This window comes from Giraffa tippelskirchi, chromosome 9 (genome assembly GCF_054371585.1).
Source record: "Giraffa tippelskirchi isolate mGirTip1 chromosome 9, T2T-mGirTip1v1.2.pri, whole genome shotgun sequence".
Taxonomy (NCBI): domain Eukaryota; kingdom Metazoa; phylum Chordata; class Mammalia; order Artiodactyla; family Giraffidae; genus Giraffa; species Giraffa tippelskirchi.
Window position 1 is genome coordinate 33,947,490 of NC_137283.1, and position 24,149 is coordinate 33,971,638.

At 43.9% G+C, this 24,149-nt stretch overlaps 1 protein-coding gene and 1 long non-coding RNA gene across 21 annotated transcripts in view; one reads left to right on the forward strand and one right to left on the reverse strand.

Moving 5' to 3' along the window:
* Positions 1–1,094, reverse strand: part of LOC145520946 (uncharacterized) — a 131,259-nt gene extending 130,165 nt beyond the window's left edge. The window contains exons 1-2 of the long non-coding RNA XR_014064941.1: positions 1,001–1,094; positions 204–297 (exon numbers count right to left, since the gene is read on the reverse strand). This is a non-coding gene — a long non-coding RNA (uncharacterized LOC145520946). The remainder of the gene's footprint in view (positions 1–203; positions 298–1,000) is intronic.
* A 2,303-nt stretch (positions 1,095–3,397) lies between these two features.
* MAGI1 (membrane associated guanylate kinase, WW and PDZ domain containing 1) overlaps positions 3,398–24,149 on the forward strand; it is a 635,735-nt gene continuing 614,983 nt past the window's right edge. For all 20 annotated transcript variants that reach the window (XM_081528465.1, XM_081528468.1, XM_081528472.1 and 17 more), the window contains exon 1: positions 3,398–4,308. In XM_081528465.1, the coding sequence (XP_081384591.1) occupies positions 3,996–4,308 (313 nt within the window). In that variant the 5' untranslated portion in view covers positions 3,398–3,995. The remainder of the gene's footprint in view (positions 4,309–24,149) is intronic.

Here is a 24,149-nt window from a genome sequence, read left to right on the forward strand (position 1 = left end):
TTTCTTTTTCTTACTTAAGTTTTTGGCCATGCCACAGGGCACTCACACCCCCTGCAACAGAAATGTGTAGGCCTAACTAACCGCTGAAAGGCCAGAGAATTTAAATGGGTTTCATTCTAAAGGTCACATACTACATAGTTTAAGGTCACACTTCACCCATGCATTCACACATTGATTCATCAAGTATGTATGTGCATACTCACCTCAAGGCATGGGTTTAGGTGCTGAGGATTCAAAGTCTGGGTAGAATAAATATGATTTCTGCCCTGAAGCTCCTTCCAATCTGGGACACAGGAACTGAACCAGGAGAAATAGAACAGACAGAAAGGTTCAGAAGAGAGGCAGAGAGTTTGGGAACATCATAAACTAAATGTCTGGAAATTGGCAGTCTTAGCTGTTTTGAAAGTTCAAATTACTTCTTTTTAAATTCCTGGATTTTAATATGTCTCTCTATACCTCTCTTTACCCTGCTGTCTGTGCCCTCACTTTTTCCTTCTTTTTTGGGGGGTTATTCCACACCTAGAATCTGAAGTAGGCTAAATTCCAAGTCCTTTCCTCTTCTCAGCTTCAGGGTCATGTGGAACCCTGGAGAGAGAAAATGGTGCTGCTGCCAGTGGGAGGAACTGCCGACCACTTGATCGTGTCTATTGTTTGGACTCTAGGTAGGTGACCGCTGATTAGAGGCAAGTGGGAGAAATTCCTGGCAAGTAATGGTAGGTACCCACAGTTGTAGAATATGGAGTGTGGGCAGTGATATAGGTCAAGCTTACCAACGATCTGTAGGGAAATCTGTTTTCACTCTGAAGGTGGTACGCAAAAATGTGCATTTTGGGAAGAGGATTCACTCACCAAACACTCGAACATTAACAAGGTACTGTTAGGGGAAGCACACTGACTGAAACCGCCCACCCTGGCCAGGCCCTTCAGTAACCATTCGCATGAGTTGTTTTATGACAGGAGATCCTGGTAAGGAATACGGAACTAATAAGCCACCACCAACCGGAAGAGTTCAGGAAAGGTCAAAAGGAGACACCGCGTGTCCATCCACTTCCCAGAATCCCTCTCGCTAGCAGCCATCTTGGCTGAGTGATGCATGCGCCACCAGGAAAGACTCTGAATTAGAATGATTGGCCAAAGACCACGCGGAAACTAATCCCATCACCATAAAACCCGAGACTGCGAGCCACTTGGCAGAGCTGTTCTCCTGGGTTCCCTTACCCTACTGCTCTCTACCCGGGTGCCCTTTCCCAATAAAATCTCTTGCTTTGTCAGCACATGTGTCTCCTCGGACAATTTATTTCTGAATGTTAGACAAGAGCCCAGTTTGGAAGGGGTCCCCCTTCCTACAACAGTACCAGATACTGTTCTAAGAACTGGGAATACATTAGTAAACCAAACTGCCAAAATCCACTACCTTCCTGGAGCATATACTGTCCAACAAAATATGGACATTGATTCTTTCCCTAAAAGGGTCTGTGAGCTCAGGAATCAAGATGATAGACTTGTGGACCTCAGTGGTGTGTACTAGCACCATGTAAAGGCAACCTTAAACATCCAGATGATAGAACCTACCCTTAAGATTCTGACTGGCTGGATCTTTGGTTTTGGGACTGAACCTTTTTAACTTCTCATTCGTCTTGATCCAGTCAAGTTGGAGACAAATGGGTATCTTCTGAGAAAAGAGGCTGAAGATGGTTTCCCTTACCAAGAAGAGCCATGGAAAACTGGTCACTTCCTTCTTTTACAAATACTAGAAGACAATAGGATTTTTCAGTTTTGGATATCTCAAGAGAGAAGTAGCAACGTTCTTCTCTTATTTTTATTGGATTAGAATAGTGCCCTATAAGGAGTGCTTTAAAATATTTAAATGTATGCCTATATATAAGTTTTAGAAAGAACAGGAGGAATCACCATGTAACTTGAAACCCCGAATGATTCCTAATTTTTCAAACTACTACTAGTACTGCTACTTCTGGTAAGCTTTTATTATATATCACTTTACAAGTGTCCTCCCCGTATCCTCCCAAGAATCTCGTCAGGTATTGTTACACTTACTTAAAAAACTCAGGCTCTGAGGGGTCCCAGCGCTTGGTCAAGATCACACGGACACTGGACCGGTGAGAACCTAAACCTCAGAGCCCGGCTCTCAACCGTGACCTCTGTGGCACCCCATCCTTTCGGAGTCCTTTACACTCATCTCCCTTATTTAGCACTTGAAATCTCACTTGTGACCCAAGATGGATAAACAAGCTATAAATCACTGAGGAAAAGAAAATGTTTAGAAGACTATCGCCCAGGCCAATTGGGGAGTATTTGGGGAGGGTAGCCTTGCCGGTGCAGGATATTCTTTCTGTCCGCAGCCCCCGAGTACGTTCCGAAACCTAGCAGGGACACTAGCTGGCTCTACCCCCGCCCTCGGGCGGCGCCCGAGGCAGCAGCAACTCCCGGCTGCGAATTCCGAGAGGTGGCTGCCGCGCCCACGCCCCCGCGGGCGCCAGGACTCGGGTGCAGATCCCAGACCCAGGAGTGAGCCTTATCTCCTGGCCCCGGGGCGGGTCCACAGGCTGCCCAGCTCAGCCAGGAACCTGAGTCCGGGACAGACTCCTAGCTCCTGAAGTCGCTGGCCGCAAGGGAGTTTTAAAGAGCTAGACTCTTTTCGGTTGAAGACCCCAAGCCCCTCTTGCTTTTTGGCTTCTTTCCCTCGCCTTATACTTTATCTGCGTCTAGAAAAGTTGGCCCTAAAGTTTAAGGATGCAGATAAGTGTGTGTATACGTGTGTGAGTGTGTGACGGATCCCATTTGGGAGACAACCACTGGCCGCCCCCTCCCCCGGGTCGCAGAGACTGGAGCACACCCTGCTCCAAGACCCGAACCCGCCCGCACAGAGCAGGCTGCGGGGAAGCCGGGCAGGCGCACTCCTCTGGGTTGGGTTCAGGGTATTAGAGGGAATTGCGGCGGGGGGTGGGCTGGGTGACCGACAGCTTGGCCAGCCACTGGCCGGGGGCGGTAAGGAAGCTTAGGCCGGCGTGAGTGCGTGCGTGTGTGCGTTTTTGTGAGCGCAAGGGTGAGTGTGAGCCGTCCCAACCCCCACCTGTTTGAAATGGTTTTAAAATGCCCAAGCAGATTGCCCGTGTTTTCAAAAGTTGCAGACAGTTGGAGTAAAACACTTGCTCGTCTCCCAGACCCCCGAAGGGCTATGCAGAGTCGTGAGCACTGAAATAAAAGTAGGAATGAGAGGGGTGTGTGAAGGGGGAGAAAAGTGGCTGATCCTGGAAGGGGCGGACTTAGGACCCAACGGGAAGCACATTGGAATCTCTCGCTTCGGGAAGGCGGGGTGGGGCGGGCCGGCCGGCAGGCGGTCGCGGGGCGCATGCGCGCGCGTCTCCTCTCGCCGGCCGCTGCGCTCGGCGGCGCGGAATAGAATGAACTGTAACAAAACAAGCCGAGCCTTTGTATCTGCTTAAAGGGGACGCAGGCACTTCCCTCCTGTCCCCCCCGCCCCCGCTCAGCTACAGCGTCTCCAGGGCTCCCAGCAACTGGCTAGAAGGGCTTCCCTCACCCTCAGAAACTGCCCGCCAGCGAGGAAAGGCGAGCCAGGCGGGAGGCAAAGAGGAGACACCGCATTTCTAAGAGGCAAGAAAGAAAGGAAGGAAGGAAAAAAAAATAATCCAAGCGGCGCAGAGTGGACTCTGGTCCCAGAGAGCACGGTCGGGCGCCGGAACGTGGACCGAGAAGCACCGGAATGCAAACAAAGCTCGCGGGCGCCTGTGCAGGGCTCGCGGGGAAGCCCAGAAAGTTTGTTTTATGATGGCTTGAGTGAGCGAGTGTGTGCAAGGGAGCGAGGCTGCCAAGTTTCTCTCTCCCGCTGTGTTGTTTGGGGGGAGATGTCTCTCCCATGAACCAGCAGGGGCTTGGGGGGCTTGTGCTGTGGGGGGCACCTGTCTCTCATTTTATCATTATTTTTTTTGGCGGGGGTAGGAGGGTTGTAACTCATCATGTCGAAAGTGATCCAGAAGAAGAACCACTGGACTAGCAGGGTTCACGAATGCACCGTGAAGCGGGGACCCCAGGGAGAGCTGGGGGTGACGGTGCTGGGGGGCGCGGAGAACGGAGAGTTTCCGTATGTCGGAGCTGTGACGGCCACCGAGGCGGCGGGGCTTCCCGGCGGCGGCGAGGGCCCTCGGCTGGGTGAGGGCGAGTTGCTTCTGGAGGTGCAGGGGATCCGGGTGTCCGGCTTGCCCCGCTATGACGTACTGGGAGTCATCGACAGCTGCAAGGAGGCCGTCACCTTCAAAGCCGTCAGACAAGGTAAGTCGGGACGCGCCTCTTGGAGGCGCCCCCAGAAAAGGGAACCGGCCTGAGGAGCTTCCCCCCTCCCTCCTTCCGATTTCCCGCTTTTCTCCTGCGAACGCGGCATAGGGGCAATGTTGAGGCCGGATGCCTAGTGATGGTGAAGTACACCAAGTTGTTGAGAGGTTCTGGGTTTGCCCACCTGCGTTGGGAAGAGGGGCTAGGGTTAGCTCGGGGAGGCGCAGAGATTTTTCCCTGGCCGGGTTTGCTAACCTGTTATCTCCGCCACCAAGTGCAGCAGTGGCTTGCCTGCACCTGGAGGAGAGTTGGGGAACTGAGGCAGGGGCAAAGTGGACGCTCTCCTGGCTCCCTGGGCGAGTGTTGCAGCGGGCGCAGCTACTGCGTTCTTTGATCTCGTAGCTGTTTTCAGACCTGGAGGATGGGTATGAAGGAGGTGAGGGTCTTTGATTATTGGACCTCCTTAATCAGAAAATCAGCATCATCCTGTGACCGGCCAGGTGGGTGAGGGCATCACCACCTTTCACTCCCAAAGCCTGCAGCCTGAAGATCTTGCATTCACCCCACAGCTGGATGACGCATGTGTCTCTACCAGTGTGGCCGAGCCCCAGACTTGTGGGTGGCAGTGGGGGGAGAGAATAGAGAGGGTATTTCAGTGCCATTCAAGCCCAAGTTTATACTGCCACCAACATCACCGCCATCCCCATAACTGCAACCATCGTCATCATCCCTGTGAAGATGATTATAGCTGCTATTTCTTGTTCGCTTATTATGTGTCAGGTTCTGTGTAAAATGCTTTCCTTGCACTCTTTTGTTCTGATGCACAACAATTCTGAGAGCAAGTTTTTCTTATAAACCTCATGTATAAGGAAGCTGGGACTGGCGTTGTTTCATTTACTGATGTTGGTTCCGTTACTTGCCCAAGGTCACACAGATGCCAAGAGTGAGGGTTTGAAAATCCTTGTTGCAGAGCCTTAACCACCAAGGAGGAAGAGGTGGGGGATGAGTGTGGGAGACCTGAGGGGCGCACTTGAGAGGAGGGAGTGGAAGCAAATTCACCTCTCAGAAGCTTGGAGAGGAATGATGACCCTTCTGATGGCTGCTGGTTGGGGGGAGTCCCTTGCATCTTAGTTTGGTATAGGCTCAGGGCTGTCCCTGATGTAGTCCAACGGAGAAGGACTGGATTCCCTTAAAGGGACCAGGCACCGTGATGCAGGTTCTTCCCTGCAAAAGCACCAGGTTGCGCCCTGGTGAAAAGTTCACACATGTGCCTGCGTGCTTGAAAGGGCAAGCAGCAGCTGGAGGACTGTGTCAGAGGAAAAGAGAGCTGGGCTGAGCTAGTCCTCTTTTGGAAACAGCCTTGTTCCAGATGAAGTGGAGGAGGGGGACAGGGAGAAGAGACGGGCCTTTTGGTAGCTTTGGGAGCTGAGGGACTGGTAGTTATGGAAATCTCTTTCCATTTGTGTTTTCATTATCTGCTTGCACACCTCCTCCAAGAAGCCCTCAGGCATCCTGCCAGAATGAAGAAATCATCCTTCCTCTGGACTCCCCTAAATGTGTGTCTTGTAGGTTTTTTTTACTTATTCTGAACTATGTGTTAGATCCCTTCCCTTCTTTCCATACAAGGTGGTAAGCTCATTGAAAGGAGAGAATATGCCTCATTTACTGCACATCGCCTCAGCTTTGCTTTAAGGTCCAACACTTTGTCTCACCTGGAAATATGTCTCCCTTATCTGTAAACTGGCTATCTTGTATTACATAAACTTATAAACGCAGAATAGTGCCTGCCACATAATATGTGCTCAATAAAGACTAACTATTATTGTTATGTTTCAAGTGAAATTGGGGCAGTTATTTATTTCTATGTCTAGCTTTTAAGTTTAGCTTTTTTTAAAAAACTATTGCAATGTTGTGAAGTGATTGGCCCCCAACTAAAATAAATAAATTTATAAAAAAAAAAAAAAAACTGTTAGCACTTTATTAGGTATTAGGTATAGAATGGTAATAACCCAGTTTATTACCATTACTGCATTAAAACTGGTTCCGCTTGCTCCATATATCACCAAACATTTTGAGACACTTATGTGCTATGTACTGAGCTGGCAATGTTAGAGATAAAATGAAGTTTACCAAACAGTCCTCAATCTCTAAGAGCATCCAGTCTTGTGGAAGAAAATAATGCCTATGTACAAACAGGATCTTAAAGTGCAATATAAATGATACTTTAAAAAATGAACATTAGCATTTAGGAACTAACTCCGCCAGTTACCAAAGATTGGGAGGCTTTGTCCCAGTGCTGCATCATGGTGAAACTTTGGAAAGGTCAATCAGATAATCAAGTGTGTTTGGAATCAGACGCCTCTGGGTTTGAAGGAACCTAGTGTCTCCCCATCTTATTTCCTTTCACCCGGAATTATTCTGTGTGCTACGCAAGAATGCTCATAGAAAGTGTCTGTGCATGTGTGTGTATGCAAACCTACTTGTTCTTGAAGTGGAATCAAGTTATGGATGGGGACATTTGAATGGCCTGAAATCCACCACAATGTGAAAGCTACTATTTCCAGTCATGATTATACAGGCACAGGCAGCTCTTGTAACATCTTCATTACAGAAAGAAGGCACTGGAGAGCATTTCACCAGCCTTCTCTCTCTCTCTTTTTTTGGTAGCTTGAAACTTTTTATTTTGTATTGAGATATAGCCAATTTAACAATGTTGCAGTAGGTTCAGGTAAACAGGGAAGGGACTCAGCCATACATATATAGTGTATCCGTTCTCCCCCAAACTCCCCTCCCATCCAGGCTTCACCATCACCAGCCTTCTCTTTCATATTGAGAATATGATTTAAATTATACTACAAAATTGTTCTTCTTGTGTTTTCATTACTGTGTTTTAATAATTTTAAATAGGCTTCTACTTGGTAAAGGAAAATAATACTTTTGAGTTGTCTGCACCTTAAACTTCTTGTGGGAGGAAATTCTGCTGTTTCTGTTTCATGGCAGCTCTCTGGCAAGTTGCACAGACCAAACTAGTCTGTTGTAAATGGTATATGAAATAGGACTGGTCTGTGAAAGAATCAAGCTAAATGGATCTACCAGGTTGGAGTTGGTTTATTTTAAATGAGGGATGACAGTTTTTTGTCACAAAAGTGCCTTAAGAAATTTACATATATATGCTATATAAAATAAATCACTTCATATATATAATAAGATACATATACATGTACTATATATACTATAGGTTTATATTTACCTGTAGTAAAATGCACAGATCTTAAGTATAGAGTTTGATGGGTTTTGACAAATGTATATGCTCATGTCTGCTTCACCCAAATCAAGATACAAAGCATTTCCATTACCTTAGCAATTTCCCTCCTATACTTTTCCAGTCAGTTCCCTCCACCTCTTCCAGAGGCATTGACTATTTGATTTCTCTCACCTTGGGTTAGTCTTGTCTGTCATTGAAATTCATATCAATGACATAATACACTATGTATTCTTTTGTGTCTCGGTTTTTTCCCTCAACAAAATATTTTGGAGATTTCATATTGTGTGTATCATGGTTGTTTTGTATTGTGGAGTAGTGTTACATTGCATACATATACCAGATTGTTTATATTTTTGTTTCTCAGTGGACATTTGGACTGTTTTTTTTTTTCGCCTATTATGGATAAAGCTGCTATAAATGTTCCATTTCTGCCATATCTTTGCCAATCTTTGATCTTATCTATCTTTTGAACTTTAACTATTCTAGTGTATGTTGAAAAAGGAGAAAAGTAAAGTATTTTCTAATGGTACATTCCAAATTAGGCACAGTGAGAAATTAACAACAACATGAGAAAATAGAACAAATTAAAACAGTATGCTGTAATAAAAGTTATGTGAATGAGGTCTCTAAAAATACCTTACTGTACAAATTTAATGCCTTTTCCATCTTATTAATATCGAAGCACTTATGCACTGCAGCTGCAACTTTGCAGTTTTAAGTATGAAAGCAAAACTAGCATGTATTTCTTTTTTCCTTCTTTATGATTTTACAGATAGAAAATTCATTCTTACTGTAGATCTTAGTATCCACAGCTTATGTTTTTTTTTGGTTGTGCCATGTGGCATGTGGGATCTTACTTCCCAGATCAGGGATCAAAACCTTGCCCTCTGGGGTAGAAGTGCAGTCTTAATCACGGAAGTCCCCACAGCATATGATTTTATTAAGTTGAGAACTTCCACCTTTTCACTTCCAGGAAGTGCTTTATGGCTTCTTTTTGGCAGATCTGAACTACCAACATCTCTCCTCTTGTGCTTTGGGGCCACTGTTGAGCACAATAAGGATCACTTGAATACAAGAATTGCTATGCCTGGACAGTTGATTTGATAACTGAACTTTTAAGTGACTAATGGGCAGGATACCCTGGACAAAGTGACGATTCATGTCCTGGGCAGGACAGAGCGGGAAGGTGGGAACTTTCATCATGTTACTTGGTGCACAATTTAAAATGTGTGAATTGTGTATTTGTGGAATTTTCTATTTAATATTTTCAGACTGTGGTTGACTGTAGGTAACTGAAATCACAGAAAGTGAAACAGCAGATAATGGGGAGCTATGATGATTAATTAAGGAAACATTTCTGTAGGATGTAACTAGTATTTTTTGAGCACTTGCTTCTAAAATACCTGGCCCTTGGCTGAGCTAGTGCTTTATGGGCATTTCTTTATTCCTCCCAACTGGACTTATGTGTCAGAGACTGAAGTCCAGAGGGTTTGGGTGGCTTTTTCAAGGGTCATACAGGTGGCTGAAGTGGAGCTGGAACTCAGCTGTGTTGGGTTGCAAAACCCATGCTTCCAGTTCTTGGGTCAGTGAATTTCAAGCAGGGTCTCCAGACCAGTGGCATTTACATCACCAGGGAACTGGTTATATGCGCAGATTCCTGGCCCTTACTCCAGCCCTGCAGATACCTAAACTCAGGAGGGTGCAGCCTGTGGATGTTTTAAACAAGTCCTCAGGTGATTCTGATGCATGCTCAATTTTGAGCAACACTGTCCTAGGATATAGAGTGACATTGAAAATATGGCATTGAACTTCCCTGGCAGTCTAGATGTTAAGACTCTGTGCTTCCAATGGAGAGGGCATGTGTTTGATCTCTTGTTGAGGAACTAAGATTCCACATGCTGCACGGTGAGGCTGGGGAAAAAAAAAAGAAGAAGAAAACAAATATGGCATCAAATGAAACAGATAATAGTGAACAAGCTAGATGACTAGTGCTGTTATCTCTGGTATGTTACCTATTTGGACCTTTCTTTATACCTAAAATAAGTGGATATGCCCCTTCCGTTCCTTTGCATTCAAAAAATGCTAAGATTCCCTGAATAACCCAGACTCCAAAAGTTTAAAAGGGTGTGATTGTAGTTTCCCAAACTGGTAATATTATAGGTCACGCTTACATATTTTTGTAAGTGAATTTTGTGGTTTTGCAAATTACCCAGAAACCAAAACTGTCCCTCCACTTTTTTTTTATAGACAGAATGGAGACAATAAATAAGACACAATTTAAAAACCACAACACCACCACCAGACCCTTCCCCTCGCTGTAATGAGGGACTTAGGACCATTACACAATTGAATATAGTTCTTTGTGCTTTTTTGAGTTTTGTTTTGACATTGTGTGTTTATTTTGACCAATTGGAATGTATTGCAATAGCTTAACAAAATAATTCTGTTCTTGTTTTAAAACATAGTACTTTATCTTGCTTGGTTTCCTGTGGATTCTGCTTTTGGGGTCTCTGGGCTTGCTTCCTCCCCTACCCCCTGACCCCACCCAAGATGGTCATAAGATTGACTTGTCTATTTAGTGTCTCTTCAGAAAGACCTTCTCACTTGGTGGTGTGCTCCTAAAGACTTAACAACTGGCTCTGGTGGCAGGGAGATACTGATTTGTTGCATCACTGAAGTTAGAAAGAGATGCATGTAATTGGTTCTCCAGAGCCAGTCTGAGCTGGCCCCAGTGTTCACACTGAGCCCCATATAAGAGAGCTCCCATGATCACATGCCATCTCCCCATTTTGTTTTGTGTCTTCATAGCCTTGATATAATTTCACATTATCTTCTTTTGTTGCTTCTTTATTGTCTGTCTCTCTTCCCATTGGAATGTAAGGCTCATGAAAATAAGAAATTTATCTCACGTGTTCATGCCTCTATTTGCCTAAAATAGTACCTGGCAAGTCATCAGTTCAGTATAGTCGCCCCGTCATGTCTGACTCTTTGCAACCCCATGGACTGCAGCACGCCAGGCTTCCCTGTCCATCACCAACTCCCAGAGCTTGCTCAAACTCATGTCCATTGAGCTGGTGATGCCATCCAACCATCTCATCCTCTGTCGTCCCCTTTTCTTCCTGCCTTCAATCTTTTCCAACATCAGGGTCTTTTCCAGTGAGTCAGTTCTTCTCATCATGTGGCCAAAGTATTCAAGCTTCAGCTTCAGCATCAGTCCTTCCAATGAATATTCAGGACTGATTTCCTTTAGAATGGACTGGTTGGACCTCCTTGCAGTCCAAGGGACTTTCAAGAGTCTTCTCCAACACCAAAGTTCAAAAGCATCAATTCTTTGGCACTCAGCTTTCTTTATGGTCCAGCTCTCACATCCATACATGACTCCTGGAAAAACCATAGCTTTGACTAGACGGACCTTTGTGGGCAAAGTAATGTCTCTTCTTTTCAGTATGCTAGCTAGGTTTGTCATAGCTCTTCTTCCAAGGAGCGAGCGTCTTTTAATTTTATGGCTGCATTCACCATGTGCAGTGATTTTGGAGCCCAAGAAGATAAAGTCTGTCACTGTTTCCACAGGTGCTCACTAACATTTGTTGGCCGCATGAATGAATTTTCTCGTCGCTTCTTATTAGGATGGTGAATGTAGATCAGGCCATCCACAATATGTTTCCTCCTTTCCTCTCTATTCCTCTTTGATTTCCTCTCAATTTGGATCCTAATATGTTCATTTTCTCATCACTAGGCATTCTGATCAGCTGGTTCTCTGTCTAATAATTTATACTGAGCTATAAATAAATAAATAACTGACAAGGCTTCATGAATTATACTTAAGTGTTTCTGCCTGTTGACTCTAGGTGGGGTTTAAGAGGTGAAATTTCAGATGTTCATTCAAGAGGATGATGAGGAGCTGTCCTGTTTTCTGTTTATGTGGGACCTGGTCTATGTCAGCATCCAGAAGAATGACACTTTACCTCTGTTTTCTTGTAGCCTTGTCCCTGTGTACAGTTTTTCCAGCCAAGAGAAAATCGGATCTTTGCTGCAGAAAACAGTCTGATTTTTGTCCTCTCTTGCTCTTAAACTGAGCTTTGTGTTTATGTCTTTTTTTTTTTAACTTAAACTTTCAAAAATCAATCTGTTTTTGTTGTTGGTGCCAAAAGACCACTCTCTGAAGGATATATTTAGGTTTTACTGTGGAACATTCTACAACTTTTATAAAAAATAACGCAAGGACAGTGAACCCAACATGTCCATTGTTTCTGGTGGCTACTCTTTGCCAATGGCCATGCTATTTAAAAATAGATTAACTTGACCTTATGATGCCTTGGCATACAGTGGGCTCACTGCATTTGTTGGCATTCATTACCCAGCTAGTTTCGGATGGCAGAATTGATGATATCCACCAAGGGGAATTAAGTGGTTTATAAGAGAAAACATACTGACATCTCCTTACCACAAGGGTTTACATGAAGGATGTTGCTTTATAAACGATGATTATTTAATGCAAAACACCAGTCTCTGATGTTAGTGGTCCCTTCCTTAAGTTTGTATATACGTGTAACAGAATATACTGATTTTTGTATACACTGTGAATAAAGGCTGTCAAATTCGTTAAGGGCTGACATTCATATCCTAGAAAAAGGAGGTTACTGCCTTCCTGCCTGTCTTTATGGAGCTCATATGTGAGATCTATAACCTTGAAAAATCCTTGGTAAACACCGTAGCTTTGCTCTACTGTGCTCCTGTGGATGTCAACATCCATGTAGTATGTCTGGGGAATTTGTTTTGGTGTTTTTCACAGCTGAACCTGCATGGATGTCAAGGACAAGCAAGTAATGCTGACTTTTGCTTTATGGTGTAGTAGCCTGTGGAGGGTCCAGTGTATTCTGGATGTTATCCTTTCTGAAAGCATGTAGCAAACTGAGAAGATGTAATTTGAACAATGTCTCTTATGATTAAATAGTAATCTCTTTTTATAGCTAAATGATTAAAGAATGGATAATCTGTAACACAGTTGTTTCTCTAGTCCTTCTCTCTTGAGTAAAAACTGAAGTCCTCCTGGTGACTCACAAGACACCCCCCCCCCTGCCAACGATCTGGCCTGTAACTTGTCCTCTGTCTCCCTGGCCGTGGCCTGGTGGGCCCCACCTGGTCACCTGGGAGGCTTACTCCCTCATGAACTTCAAATCTTTCCCACTTGTCTTCTCATTCCCCATTCCCGTCCTCTGCCTTATTTTACTTTATAATATGTCAAGTATCTCAAAATGACTAAGTTCCTTCCTTTGTCTCTCTCAAACATAAGCTCCAAGAGGGTAGGGTTGTTGTGGTTCTGTTTCCTGCTGCATCCCCAATACCAAGAATGGTGCCTAATGCATAGTAATCGCTCGAGTATTTCTTGAATGTCCACTGTCAACTTTAGAGCTAGAAGAAGTCTCTCTGAGCTTGGTTGCCTCTGAAAATTCTGATATTTGAAAGTCTCTGAAAATGTAGGTGCTTTGTGATAAACTGCATTAAACTTGATTTAACTTTTGCTGTCTATAACTTGGGCTAAATAGAGCTTCACTGATTGATTTCAATTTTAGTATATGTGCTGCCGAAGCAAGCTACTGATTGATTTCAGAGTAACCTTGAAGACAGCGAGCCTTGCAGGCTGGTCTCAAATCCCTTATTTTAGGGAGACCAGCTCGCTGAGTGTGTCAGATAACTTTGTACACTCTCTCACCCTTCAGTGGATGGTGGAGATGTTCTGGGCACCGTCAGCTGTGTATATAGACTTTTCCTGTTCCATCTGCAGTGTGGTGAGAATGAGTTACGTAAGAGAATTACATCCTCCTGGCTAAGGTGTCAGCCCTGTTCTTACTGCCAGCGAAGGCATTAGTGTGTGACTTTAATGGGATGCAGTTATGTTTTCCACAATAAGGCTAATCTTTCAGTCCATTGTGAGGAGAGACTCTAAGCGCTCTTTATGGACAGTGGCATGATGGTGCAATTAAAAGGCCATTATGCCCTGATTATAAGCCATGTTTCACAGTTATTGCCATGTACAGTGTTAACAGGACTGTATGCATTTATCGATGTGCTGTAGATTGGCAAGTTTTGGACTCAGGCTGGCTTGGGTTAGAAATCAGGCTTTTCAGTGTAATACCTGCGTGACTTAGGGCAAGATACTCTACCTCATTGTGCCAGGATTTCCCCTTCTGAAAATGGGGATAATAATACTACTACCTGAGGCTGATGGAGGGATCAAATTAGATTGAGGTAAACCACATGGCCCAGGGCCTAGCACGTGGTGAGTGCTCACGAAATACCGGCTTCTGTTATTATTTGAATGTTCCCTGTTGGAAAGTACGTGCGGGAGAAGAAAGGATCTCTTGAGAGATAGCAATTGTGGTACACAGTTCCCTAGAGAGCTTTTCAAGTCTAGAAAAAGCCCTCATTTTTCTGCCTGATTCAGATGCCACTATTTAAAAAGGCTGAGACTGAATTAATTCAGACAAGGAAGAAGGAAACCTCTGGATCTCTGCCTGAATTTCTCCTGTGTTGTCACTGGTAAAGAATTAATTCTAATGAGTGTCCTCAGGACCCTGGTTCAGGAAGGTGTAGGGAGGATGGGTCCTCTCTCAGTTTCTTGGGGTTCCTGGGCAGGGCAGTACCATTAAAAGTGATCCTTAAGAGCTTGACCCTGAGGTCCTCTGGCCTTCCTGGCACCATACCTGGGCTCCTGAATCAAGAAAGGCTGGAGAGGCAGTGGGACTTGGTGTTACAAGCTTTTGAAGTCAGCCTGGTTGGGTCTGACTCCAGTTGAAGAACCATAGGCATGTTAACCTCCCAGAACGTCTGTTGTCCCAGTTGAAAATGAGAATAATGCCTACCTCATAGGGGTGGTTGTGAGGATTAAATGAGAAAACATATGCAAAACAGTTTATCCTCTGCTTGGCATGTATGGTACGTAGTCCTTACCGCGATATCTACCTAATAGCAGCCCTGATAATTTTCAGTTCAGAAATGAAGACCCATCAACAAAGACCCAACAACCCATCCTCTGAAGAAGTGGTTTTTCAACTGAAGATGATTTTGACCCCCATTTGGACATTTGGCCATGTCTGGAGACGCTGTTGGTTGTATCAACTCAGATGTGTCAATGCTAAGTGGCATGAGGGAGCAGAGCCCAGAGATGTGACTAAATATCCTGCAGTGCACAGTATGTCCACCTGATGCAAAGAGCTGTCTCATTGGAAAAGACCCTGACGCTGGGAGAGATTGAAGGCAGGAGAATGGGGCGACAGAGGCTGAGATGGTTAGATAGGGTCACCAACTCAGTGGACATGAATTTGAGCAAACTCCAGGAGATAGTGGAGGACAGAGGAACCTGGCGTGCTTAGTAACCGAACAACAATAACCATCACAGAGAGATATCCAACTCCAGAGGGCACTGAGGCTGAGTCCAGAAACTCTTCTCTAAGGTGTAATTTCATGGTTGAGACTGGGTATCTCAATTAGAAGCAGTAAACTGATCATCACAATTACTATTTATTGATCTTCTGCCATGTCTCTGAGACCCCAGTTAGGATTTTGCCCAGGTAGATGATGTCATTCTCATTTTAGCCATGAGAAAAGTAGCTGGAGAACTCAGGTAATTTATCCTGGTCCCCAGGTAGCTTACACAAGGGAGATTCAAGCTCAGATCTGCCTGGTTCCAAAATTCTCATCCTAGGTTTTTCCACACTAGAAGTGTGTTGACCTCTGTTAAGCTGTGCCATTGCTGTCTGAGACAGCAAACCATGCCTGTTGACCTCACCCATCTCCCAAAAGGATTAATAATAATAATAAAATGGATTTGCAAAGTGTTTATTGCGCAGAACACAGAGGGTGCTGCTACAGAGTTTCAAGCAATTCTGCTATTTGCCTTCTCTTTTCCCAGATCTCCCTCATCAACACTGTTGATTCTTCCTTCTTCTGTGCTCTTTCTCTTTCTTCCCCCAGGCACATCATGATTTCAAGAGTCACCATAGTGTCTTGAATGCAGATTTGCTTGTCTGTCTCCTGCACTGGGTTATGTGTTACAGTCTTGAAGGCAGCATCCCTGTTTTATGTCTCTTTGTAATCTCTGCCCTCTTTAGGTACTCAAGCAATCACCTTTGAATCAAAATCTTTTGAGGTAATGAGTAGGGATAACTTTTAAATAAATAAGAAAAATTCTTGCCTTAAATCTTGTTGGCTCAAAAATCTGTGGCTTATTTTTAAAGCATATTAAATACACTTAGCCATATGTCTGACTTTTCCGTGATGATTTAAGATGGTTGTCTGCCAGTTGTCGTAGCATTTTGAACTGTCAGGAAAATATTGAATTAATTGTGTTGAAGGTCTTAGAGGGCCTTTATTCTGACCAGATGTGTGCAGCAATGGAGCCTATTGCTTATGTAATATGGCCACGGAAGGCATCACTTTGGCTTGATTTAAATAGAGTCAGTATTTTACCACCTGGATTCTTGGCTCAGCGTTGGAATTTACATCTGATAGGGAGAGCCTGTTCATTTCCTCCTCCAACTATCAGCCTGTTTAAGTCTGTGTGACTTGGTTAAAAATTCAAAACTCAAGATCAAGTTATTAAAAAAGGACTTTCTTTGGTGTTGGAGCATGTATTTTTTTTTTTTTTTTATTCTTTTCTCTTCCCAGAAAGCAAAGGCATGTAGATTTTTTTGGTTTCTAATTTTTTAAAAACTCAAAGTTGTGATCTTGGATGACTGTCGATCACTCTCCATTGTTGTTCTGTGCTTCCATAGCTTATGGTTTTTTCATGGTGAAGTTCAATTTGTTCCCTCATTTAAACAATGTGTACAATACAGAACGATGTAACACTATGAAAGGAACATGTACCCACATTGCACATAATTCCATCTCAGAGAAATACATGTGTTACTCTATTTTTACCCAGACATTTACATGTATATATAAACATATATAAATACACATACTTTTTTTTTTTTGGTAGATTTTTTTGGGAGGGTCTTTTTCTTATGAAAATTGGATAGTACTGCCCATATAGTTTTGGTGTGATTTTTCTTTGTGCCTAACGACATATCACAGACTTTTTTCTTATACTTACATGTAGATAGATCAACTTTACCATTTTGATGGCTGTGGAATCAGTTTTTAGTTGTGCTATAATATGTTAAATCATGTTTTCAGAGTGAACATTTAGGTTGTTTTTAGTTCTTGTTTTATACAACACATTGCTGAATATCCTTATGTGTACATTTCAGTGAACTTCTTCAGCTATTTTCTTTGGATAGATGTCTAGAACTTCTTGTCTCACATGAATTTTATCTTTTTAAGGCTTAATACCTTGAAAAGACCATTCAGGCCACTATCAACTTAACTCCCTGCTGCCTGGATGTGACAGTCCTGTATTTCTTAACTTAGCTCAGTTAGAACAGATCCTACCTAGCACTGGAATTGTTCCTTTGCAATAGTCATCACAAATGCAGATAATGAGTGGATATTTTAAAGGGCATTAAGGAATGGTGGGGGCTGGGGTAAATTGGAAGGAACTGTTTTGTTCAAAGGAAGCAGTTGCCACTCAGCTTCAGCTGGTTGTTGACTTGTGGGGGTATTGCCCATCGTAGCCAGATTTTTTTAAGCTTTAAAAAGAAGCGCAGAATCTTTAATTGTTAAAAAAAAAAAAAATGAGCTTCGCCAATTTGAAAGTGTTAGTTCAAAATTTTTCTAAAGCATGGATAACCCAAGCAATGCATCTGGGAGCCATATTTGGTCCTCAAGCAACAAGCCGTAGCCTCTGGTTGACCTATTTGTCTTTCTCACTTGATGTCTCTCACACTGTTTCTTCAAGAGCAGTTATCACATTTCTTACTCATCTGTGTTCTCAGGGCCCAGGATAGCAACTGGCTCCCAGTGAGGGCCCATAAACGTGTGTTGAGGAGAAGAATAAGTTCCACAAGTGGCCAGGTTTGTCCCTTTAGACCGTGTAAGTTTATTGGTCGCTTAGCTGGTGACAGCTCTCCCATTCGAGTTACGAGGAGGGGAGAGGATATATTGTGACAGCTGATCTTGAGTCTTGGACTATTTTATTTCAGGGTCCTGGTCTGCTGAGTCTTAGAACTGGGTGCAAAATAACATCTTGATGATGACATTTATGTGAGTATGTACTGGGAACAGTATATATTCTCTGCCCTGAGGTGATTATACTCTAAAATGTGTAGTCTTACAAATAAAAGAATGAGTGACTTTTATGTGTGTTTCTTAGAGAACTTCTAAATATGGCAGGAAAATCCCTAATAGCATGACTCATTTGGCTCTTCCACAGGTAAATCAGGACCCTGACCTTTAGTCCAAGAGCAGATGCTTTCAGAACACAATTCACCTCTGTTCTCCAGGCCAGCCATATCTGGTAGAATTCTAGTTTTTTGAAAACCAGCGCAGCCCTTCTTGCTTTCCTGCCTGCATCACGGATCATTTTGTGTTGCAGGATTCATGGTGGGCACCAGGCTTGCTGACCTAGCATGGGGAAGGGGACTTGTGTAAATCAGATTTGAAATTTAGGGAGTGCAGTTTTTCTATCACGGAGCCAACCAAGGAAGGGCCTTTGTAACATGAAAACCGTGGAGTTGGCAGTGAGAGCCTGACATAGAGCTCAGATTGTGCCAGGTGTGGATTGGGACTGTGTTTCTATTCTCTTCTGCTCCCATTGCTTTCTTTCTCTCCATATCTGTATCAGAGTGAGAACATTCCAAGAGACTGTCTAGGAATTCAGATTTTAGATTAGATATACTATATGTAATCCAGGACTTTGGGTGTGAGACAAAACTAAGGAGTGTTTTCAAGTGGAGACTGCTATATGCTCTGATCTGCCTCCTTCAGTATGATCACCACTTTTGGGGTACCCATGATTCCTCCCAAGTTAGGATGAAATTTGGCATCTGTCCTACTTTAAAATGCCTAAGGATAAAATGGAGCAGGAAAGGCTTATATTCTGCAGTGTTTTAACTTTTTATTTTATTTTTTTAATTTTAATTTTTTGGCTGCCCTGTGCCACATGCAAGATCTTCCCAGACCAGGGAATGAGCCTGTGCCCTCTGCAGTGGAAGTGCGGAGTCTTAACTACTGGACCACCAGGGAAGTCCTCTGCAGTGTTTTAGGCTGGACAGACATTGGTAAGCTTCCCAAGCTTTGGTGTTTGGTAGAGAAAAGAGTCCAACCATGAGGAATCATGCCATAGTGCAAAGTCATCATTTAGTACCTGCACAGGGTCTAGGAAGACTCTTCAGAAAGCACAAAGTGTTGTCTCAATATTGATATATTGTACACATATCATGATTTGTAAAAGGAATGTCAGAGAGATAGGGTGCCCAGCAGAGGAAAACTCGGTGCAGCTCTTGGCTATTTCTGTCTCTGTCTGTGGGAAAATACTGCCATAAGGAAGAAAGGCCTAGGCTTTCTAAAGCAATGTGAATCTGTTTCTGAGAAATTTTAGCTAAAAATGTAAGCTCAAGCTCTTCTGCGTGAAATAATTATCTCCGAGGAAGGCAATTGTTAGAAGAAGGCGTTATTGGGAAGATGATAGCTGGTTGTCACTGTTGGAATCTGTTTTGGTGGAAGGAGCCCATCCATGGGGTTTAATAAAATATGATGAGTCACCCTATTGCCTGAATTCCTGAGGGAAGAAAGACATTCTGAAAAGGCTGTGGGGGGAATTGGAAGCCCTGGATACCTGTTACCAGGCACTTATAGTCACCTGATGGCTGCCGGCAGCTTGCAGGCAGAGCTGCTTGGAGGAAATAATCAACTTCAGAAACAGGGGCCCGCAAATTAGGTTTTGGGTAAATGGAAAGTACATCAGAATTACCTGGGAGAGAGTGTGAGCTCTGGACATCTGCGGCAAGTCCGTTAGTGCTGCTGACTCCTGTCTCCCTGCCCAGTGGAATCCTGATAACCCCAACTCCAATGGTTCATAGAATGGTCACCGATTCAGAATCATCCGGAGTGTTTATGAAATTTGGGGGTTACTCGGCCCCATCTCAGACCTGTGGAATCTAGAATCCAAGGGGGTGGACCCTGTGAATCCACACGTTTTTTAAAATAAAAAGTTTTCGCTTGTTGTGGTAAGTTTAAAAATTGAGACTCCCGGCTCTAACATGCTGGCCTTTTCAAATCCAGTTCCCTAATAAATGATGGTAGCAGACCCCACTCTACATTTAAATGAACATTGATTGGGGAATGAAGTCAAGAATAGAAAGACTAATTGAGTTATTTGAGCTGCTGGTTCTTTTAGGGTGGCACATACTGGCTGTGTGCAGATGCGTACGTGGAAGGTCATTTTTTTGCTTCAGGATCCTAGCATTAGCCTGGTAATTTAAGAGACCTCTTCCTCATCACCGCGCTTGCCTTTTTGTAAAATAGAAAAGAAACTCTGGAGAAGGAAAGCATTAATACAATCCAGTAGAATTTTTTTGCAGTGATGGAAATGTTCTTGACCTGTGCTGTCTACTATTTTATACACTAGCCACATAAGGAGATTGTGTACTTGTCATGCAGTTGGCGTGGCTACCTCTCATCAGCCACACTATGAAAAAAGTTTTTTTTTTCTTTTTATTTGCATAGCATTAATTTAAATTTAGCCATAAGTAGCCGCACGTGGCTAGAGTCTACCAGACTGAACAGCATGGGAGAAGTTGCCATTACAAATGGTGAGGGCAGTCCCATTTCTTTAGTGACACATTTAGCTGCTTCAAGAAAAAGAGGCTGAAGTAACCCTTTGTGTTGATGTTTGTTAAATGTGAAAGCCTGGTAGAGGTAGATTTTAAGTGTCCTTTTTACCGTTTTGTCAGTATATTTACTGGTGGCAGTTTTCTTAAAGAAGCTCAGTATGACAGTGTGCTGATTCTTTCAAATGGAGTGGTTTACAGATAAATTCCATGAAGCTAGGGATGATGTTTTTCCTGTGGACTGCTCAGTCTCCAGCACCTAATATAGCAGATGGTTGAATAAATTACTTCAATTTGAGTATTTTATGCAGAGAGGGAGACTCTAAGTTACCTGGGAGTCACATAAGCCATTTTGTCACTTGATGCTTTTGGTGACAAATCATAGAAAAAAACAACTCAAATGGCTTAAACAGCAAAGAGGATTAAGTGATATATGTAACCAAGAATTTCAGAATAAGAAAGGAGCTTCAGGTAGGGTTTGATCAGGGCATGGGCCATGCTTTTCTGATTTGCTTCAGAGCTGCCACTAGCCCATATGATGTCTTTGTTCAGAGTAGAAATTATATCTCTGCTGGGCAAACACATCCCTGCATGGCGTGGAGAGTGGAGAATGGATTGGATTTCAGCCTATACTTACCAGCTGTAAGGACACAGCCTAGATACTGTAAAGAATAGCCTTGATTCTCTCAGTGCTCCCTTCACAATGCTGGCTTGACCTGAGGATGGCTTCTCTTGTTTGCAGACAGGTGACCATGGTAAAAGGGGTGACAGGCCTGCTTATTTACAGCCAGGGGGAGAGAGATGGAGAAGAATGCCACATACTGTGTGTCCTGAGTGGCTTAGGTCTGGAATCTCTAAACCAGTCCTTGAGGCTTGAGCAGATGATCGGCCACTTACAGTAGGAATGAGGTCAGTCACCTGGGTCCTTTGTATTGTACCAAGATTTACAAATCCTGGTCTAGACTCATGTTACCTTCTCATAGAACCTTCCTCTCCTCCAATCACTCACCACTTCATCACTCTACTTTTGCTTTTGCCCTTATCGCCTTCTGAAATTAACCCCTTTATTATCTGTCCCACCAGAGTGTGATTACTTTAAGGGCAGGAACTTGAATCATATACTTTCTTATTCTTCTTTTGGCTGCACAGTGAAGCTTTCAGATTCTTAGTTCCCCAACCAGGGATCCAACCCAGGCCATCGCAGTGAAAGCACTAAGTCCTAACCACTGGACTACTAGGGAATTCCCTGCTTTCTTATTCTTGTGGCCAGGCAGTTTCTGGCACTTGATAGCTGAGCAGAACAAACGTTTGTTCAATAGGCCAGTGAATGAATGAAGCAAAATGGCTGCCTTCTCATGGTGGTTAGGTGCTTTCAGATATATGCATGGCTTAGGGAAGAGATGAAAATGAACCAGGAATTTTGATTGAGCAGTGCTGGAGAACTATGGGGACACACCATGGATTCCTGAAGGGCAGAGTGAGAGATGAGCAGACAGATTTTCAGTCTACTGGCAAAGCTTGACAAGCACTGACTTGAAGGGGGAAATGGAATTAAGCAAGCAGAACAAGCATGTGTTGTGCTGAGTGAGGTAAGAGCCTGAGCACTCAAAATGCAAGGGATGTGAAGAAGGTCCCCAGCCTCATTAGCTGTAACAGGTATTGCTGGATTACAGCTAGAATCAGACTATAGGGAACCATGAACTCGGTGAATCAAAAGAGCTAAGTGGTTACAGTGGGCTGCCCTGATTTCAGTTCCAGTCCACTCTTTACCAGCTGTGTGGCCTTGGGCATATGACTTAGCTTCTCTGTGCCTTAGTTCTCTTATCTGTAAAATCCAATGATAATTCGAGTTCCTGGCTGCAGGCCACACAGCTAGCTTCTAACTTAAGAGTTTTGGAAATGCAGATTGGGTTCAAATGCTGGCTCTGAATACCCTGGTAGATGGGTGTAGGAGGGGGATGCCATCTTTAGGAAAAGATAGTGTGGCCAAATTCTGTTACCCAAGCATACAGTCTTTGGAGAAAATAATCTTCTTTTACATCTCCCAAGTAGTGGTAACAAAAAGTTGCAAATGTGAGAATATGCTTCAGTTGCTCCTGTGTGTATTGTGTGTATGAGAAGTACAGCCAGCAATAATTAGGGACCCCATCTCTGACCAAGATAAGAGGGGGAAAGATAAATGAATCCCAGTTAAGAAAGCAATTGGCAGATTTTAACTCCCAAAGAGGAGTAAGGGTGCTTGCTTCTCTTTTGTTGGCTCCTGGCATTCTCACGGTTCAACTCTTATGCCTTTCTCCTGCTTTATTGTGTGAGACTTTAAGTCCACCTTTCTTGTCAGAGTCGGGAAGCCTTCTGGCCCTCACCTCCTCATACTTTGTCCCGTCGTCTGCCTTTTGGACTTCACGTATGGGAGTGAAAACCCAGCAGGGAAAGCTAGTACCAATGATGCCCTCAAGAGCAGAACGAGGTTCAGTGCTGGACAGGTCAGGCTTTGCTCTGAGGGCTGCTCAAGCCTGATCTTTAATCCTCAGCACAAGCTGTGAAGTGTGTGTGGTGGTGGAGGTTGTGGTTTAGTCGCTTAGTCATGTCTGACTCTTTGCGACCCCATGGACTGTAGCTCGTCAGGCTCCTCTGTCCGTGGAATTTCCCGGGCAAGAATACTGGAGTGGGTTGCCATTTCTTTCTCCAGGGAATCTTCCTGACCCAGGGATCGAACCTGGGTCTCCTGCGTTACAGGCAGATTGTTTACCGACTGAACCACCAGGGAAGCCCATATATCCCCTCCTATCACCATCTAATTCAGCCTCAACACAGAAGTCACATCTGAACAGGAGACAGGCCCTGCCTAAAATTGAAGCGTGTGTGCCATCCTCCCATATTTAATTAATTAATTAATTTTAAAACTTTTAATTTTGTATTGATTAACAATGTTGTGATAGTTTCAGGTGAACAGCAAAGGGACTCAGCCATATATAGACATGTATCTATTTTCCCTCATGCTCCCCTCCCATCTAGGCTGCCATGTAACACTGGACAGAGTTCCCTGTGCTATATAGCAGGTCTTTGTTGATTATCCATTTTAAATATAGCAGTGTGTACATGCCCATCCCAAACTCCCTAACTATCTTTCTATTTTAGAGGTTGGAGTATTGAGACTTGAGAGGTCATTACAATCCTAGGTTTCTCCTCAGATTAAGTGACAGCGATGGCATTTCTGCAGGCTTCCACCAGGATGCTGCATTATTGCCTTGTGCCACGTGGTGGGATCAGCTTCAGATGGCACCGCACCACTGTGTGAATTCAGGGTATGGAGACTTGTGGAGTGTAGTCTGGGAAAGGCTGGAAGCCAGGCACCCTTTCTTGTGCTTGGGGAGGCTGCAGTCCTTGTGTCCTCTGTGGGGAAGGAAATGTCAGTGCCTGGGGGGTGCTTTGCGGTGCATTTGCTTGGACCATCGCAGCTCAGAGCTTCTGTTTATCCATCTGCAGCCGTGCCCTGAGTAGATCCCGACCCAAGTGCCTGCCTTTCCCAGCACTTACGCACAACTCTCTTCTTATGGCTCCAGGTGATGGAACTTGCTCTTTATGGCCATAGCAAGGTTGTATTTGACTTTTTGAAAAATGGTGGTAAAATATGTGTAACATAAAATTATTTTAACCATTTTGAAACTGTACAGTTCAGTGGCTTTAAGTACATTCACATTGTTGTGCAATCATTAGTCATCTGTCTCCAGAGCTCTTCCATCTTCCCAAACTTGGTGTCCATTAAACAGTCAGTCCCCATTCTCCCCTCCCCTAGTGCATGGCAGCTACTATTCTAGTCTCCGTCTCTATAACTCAGACAACTCCAGGTACCTCATATGAGT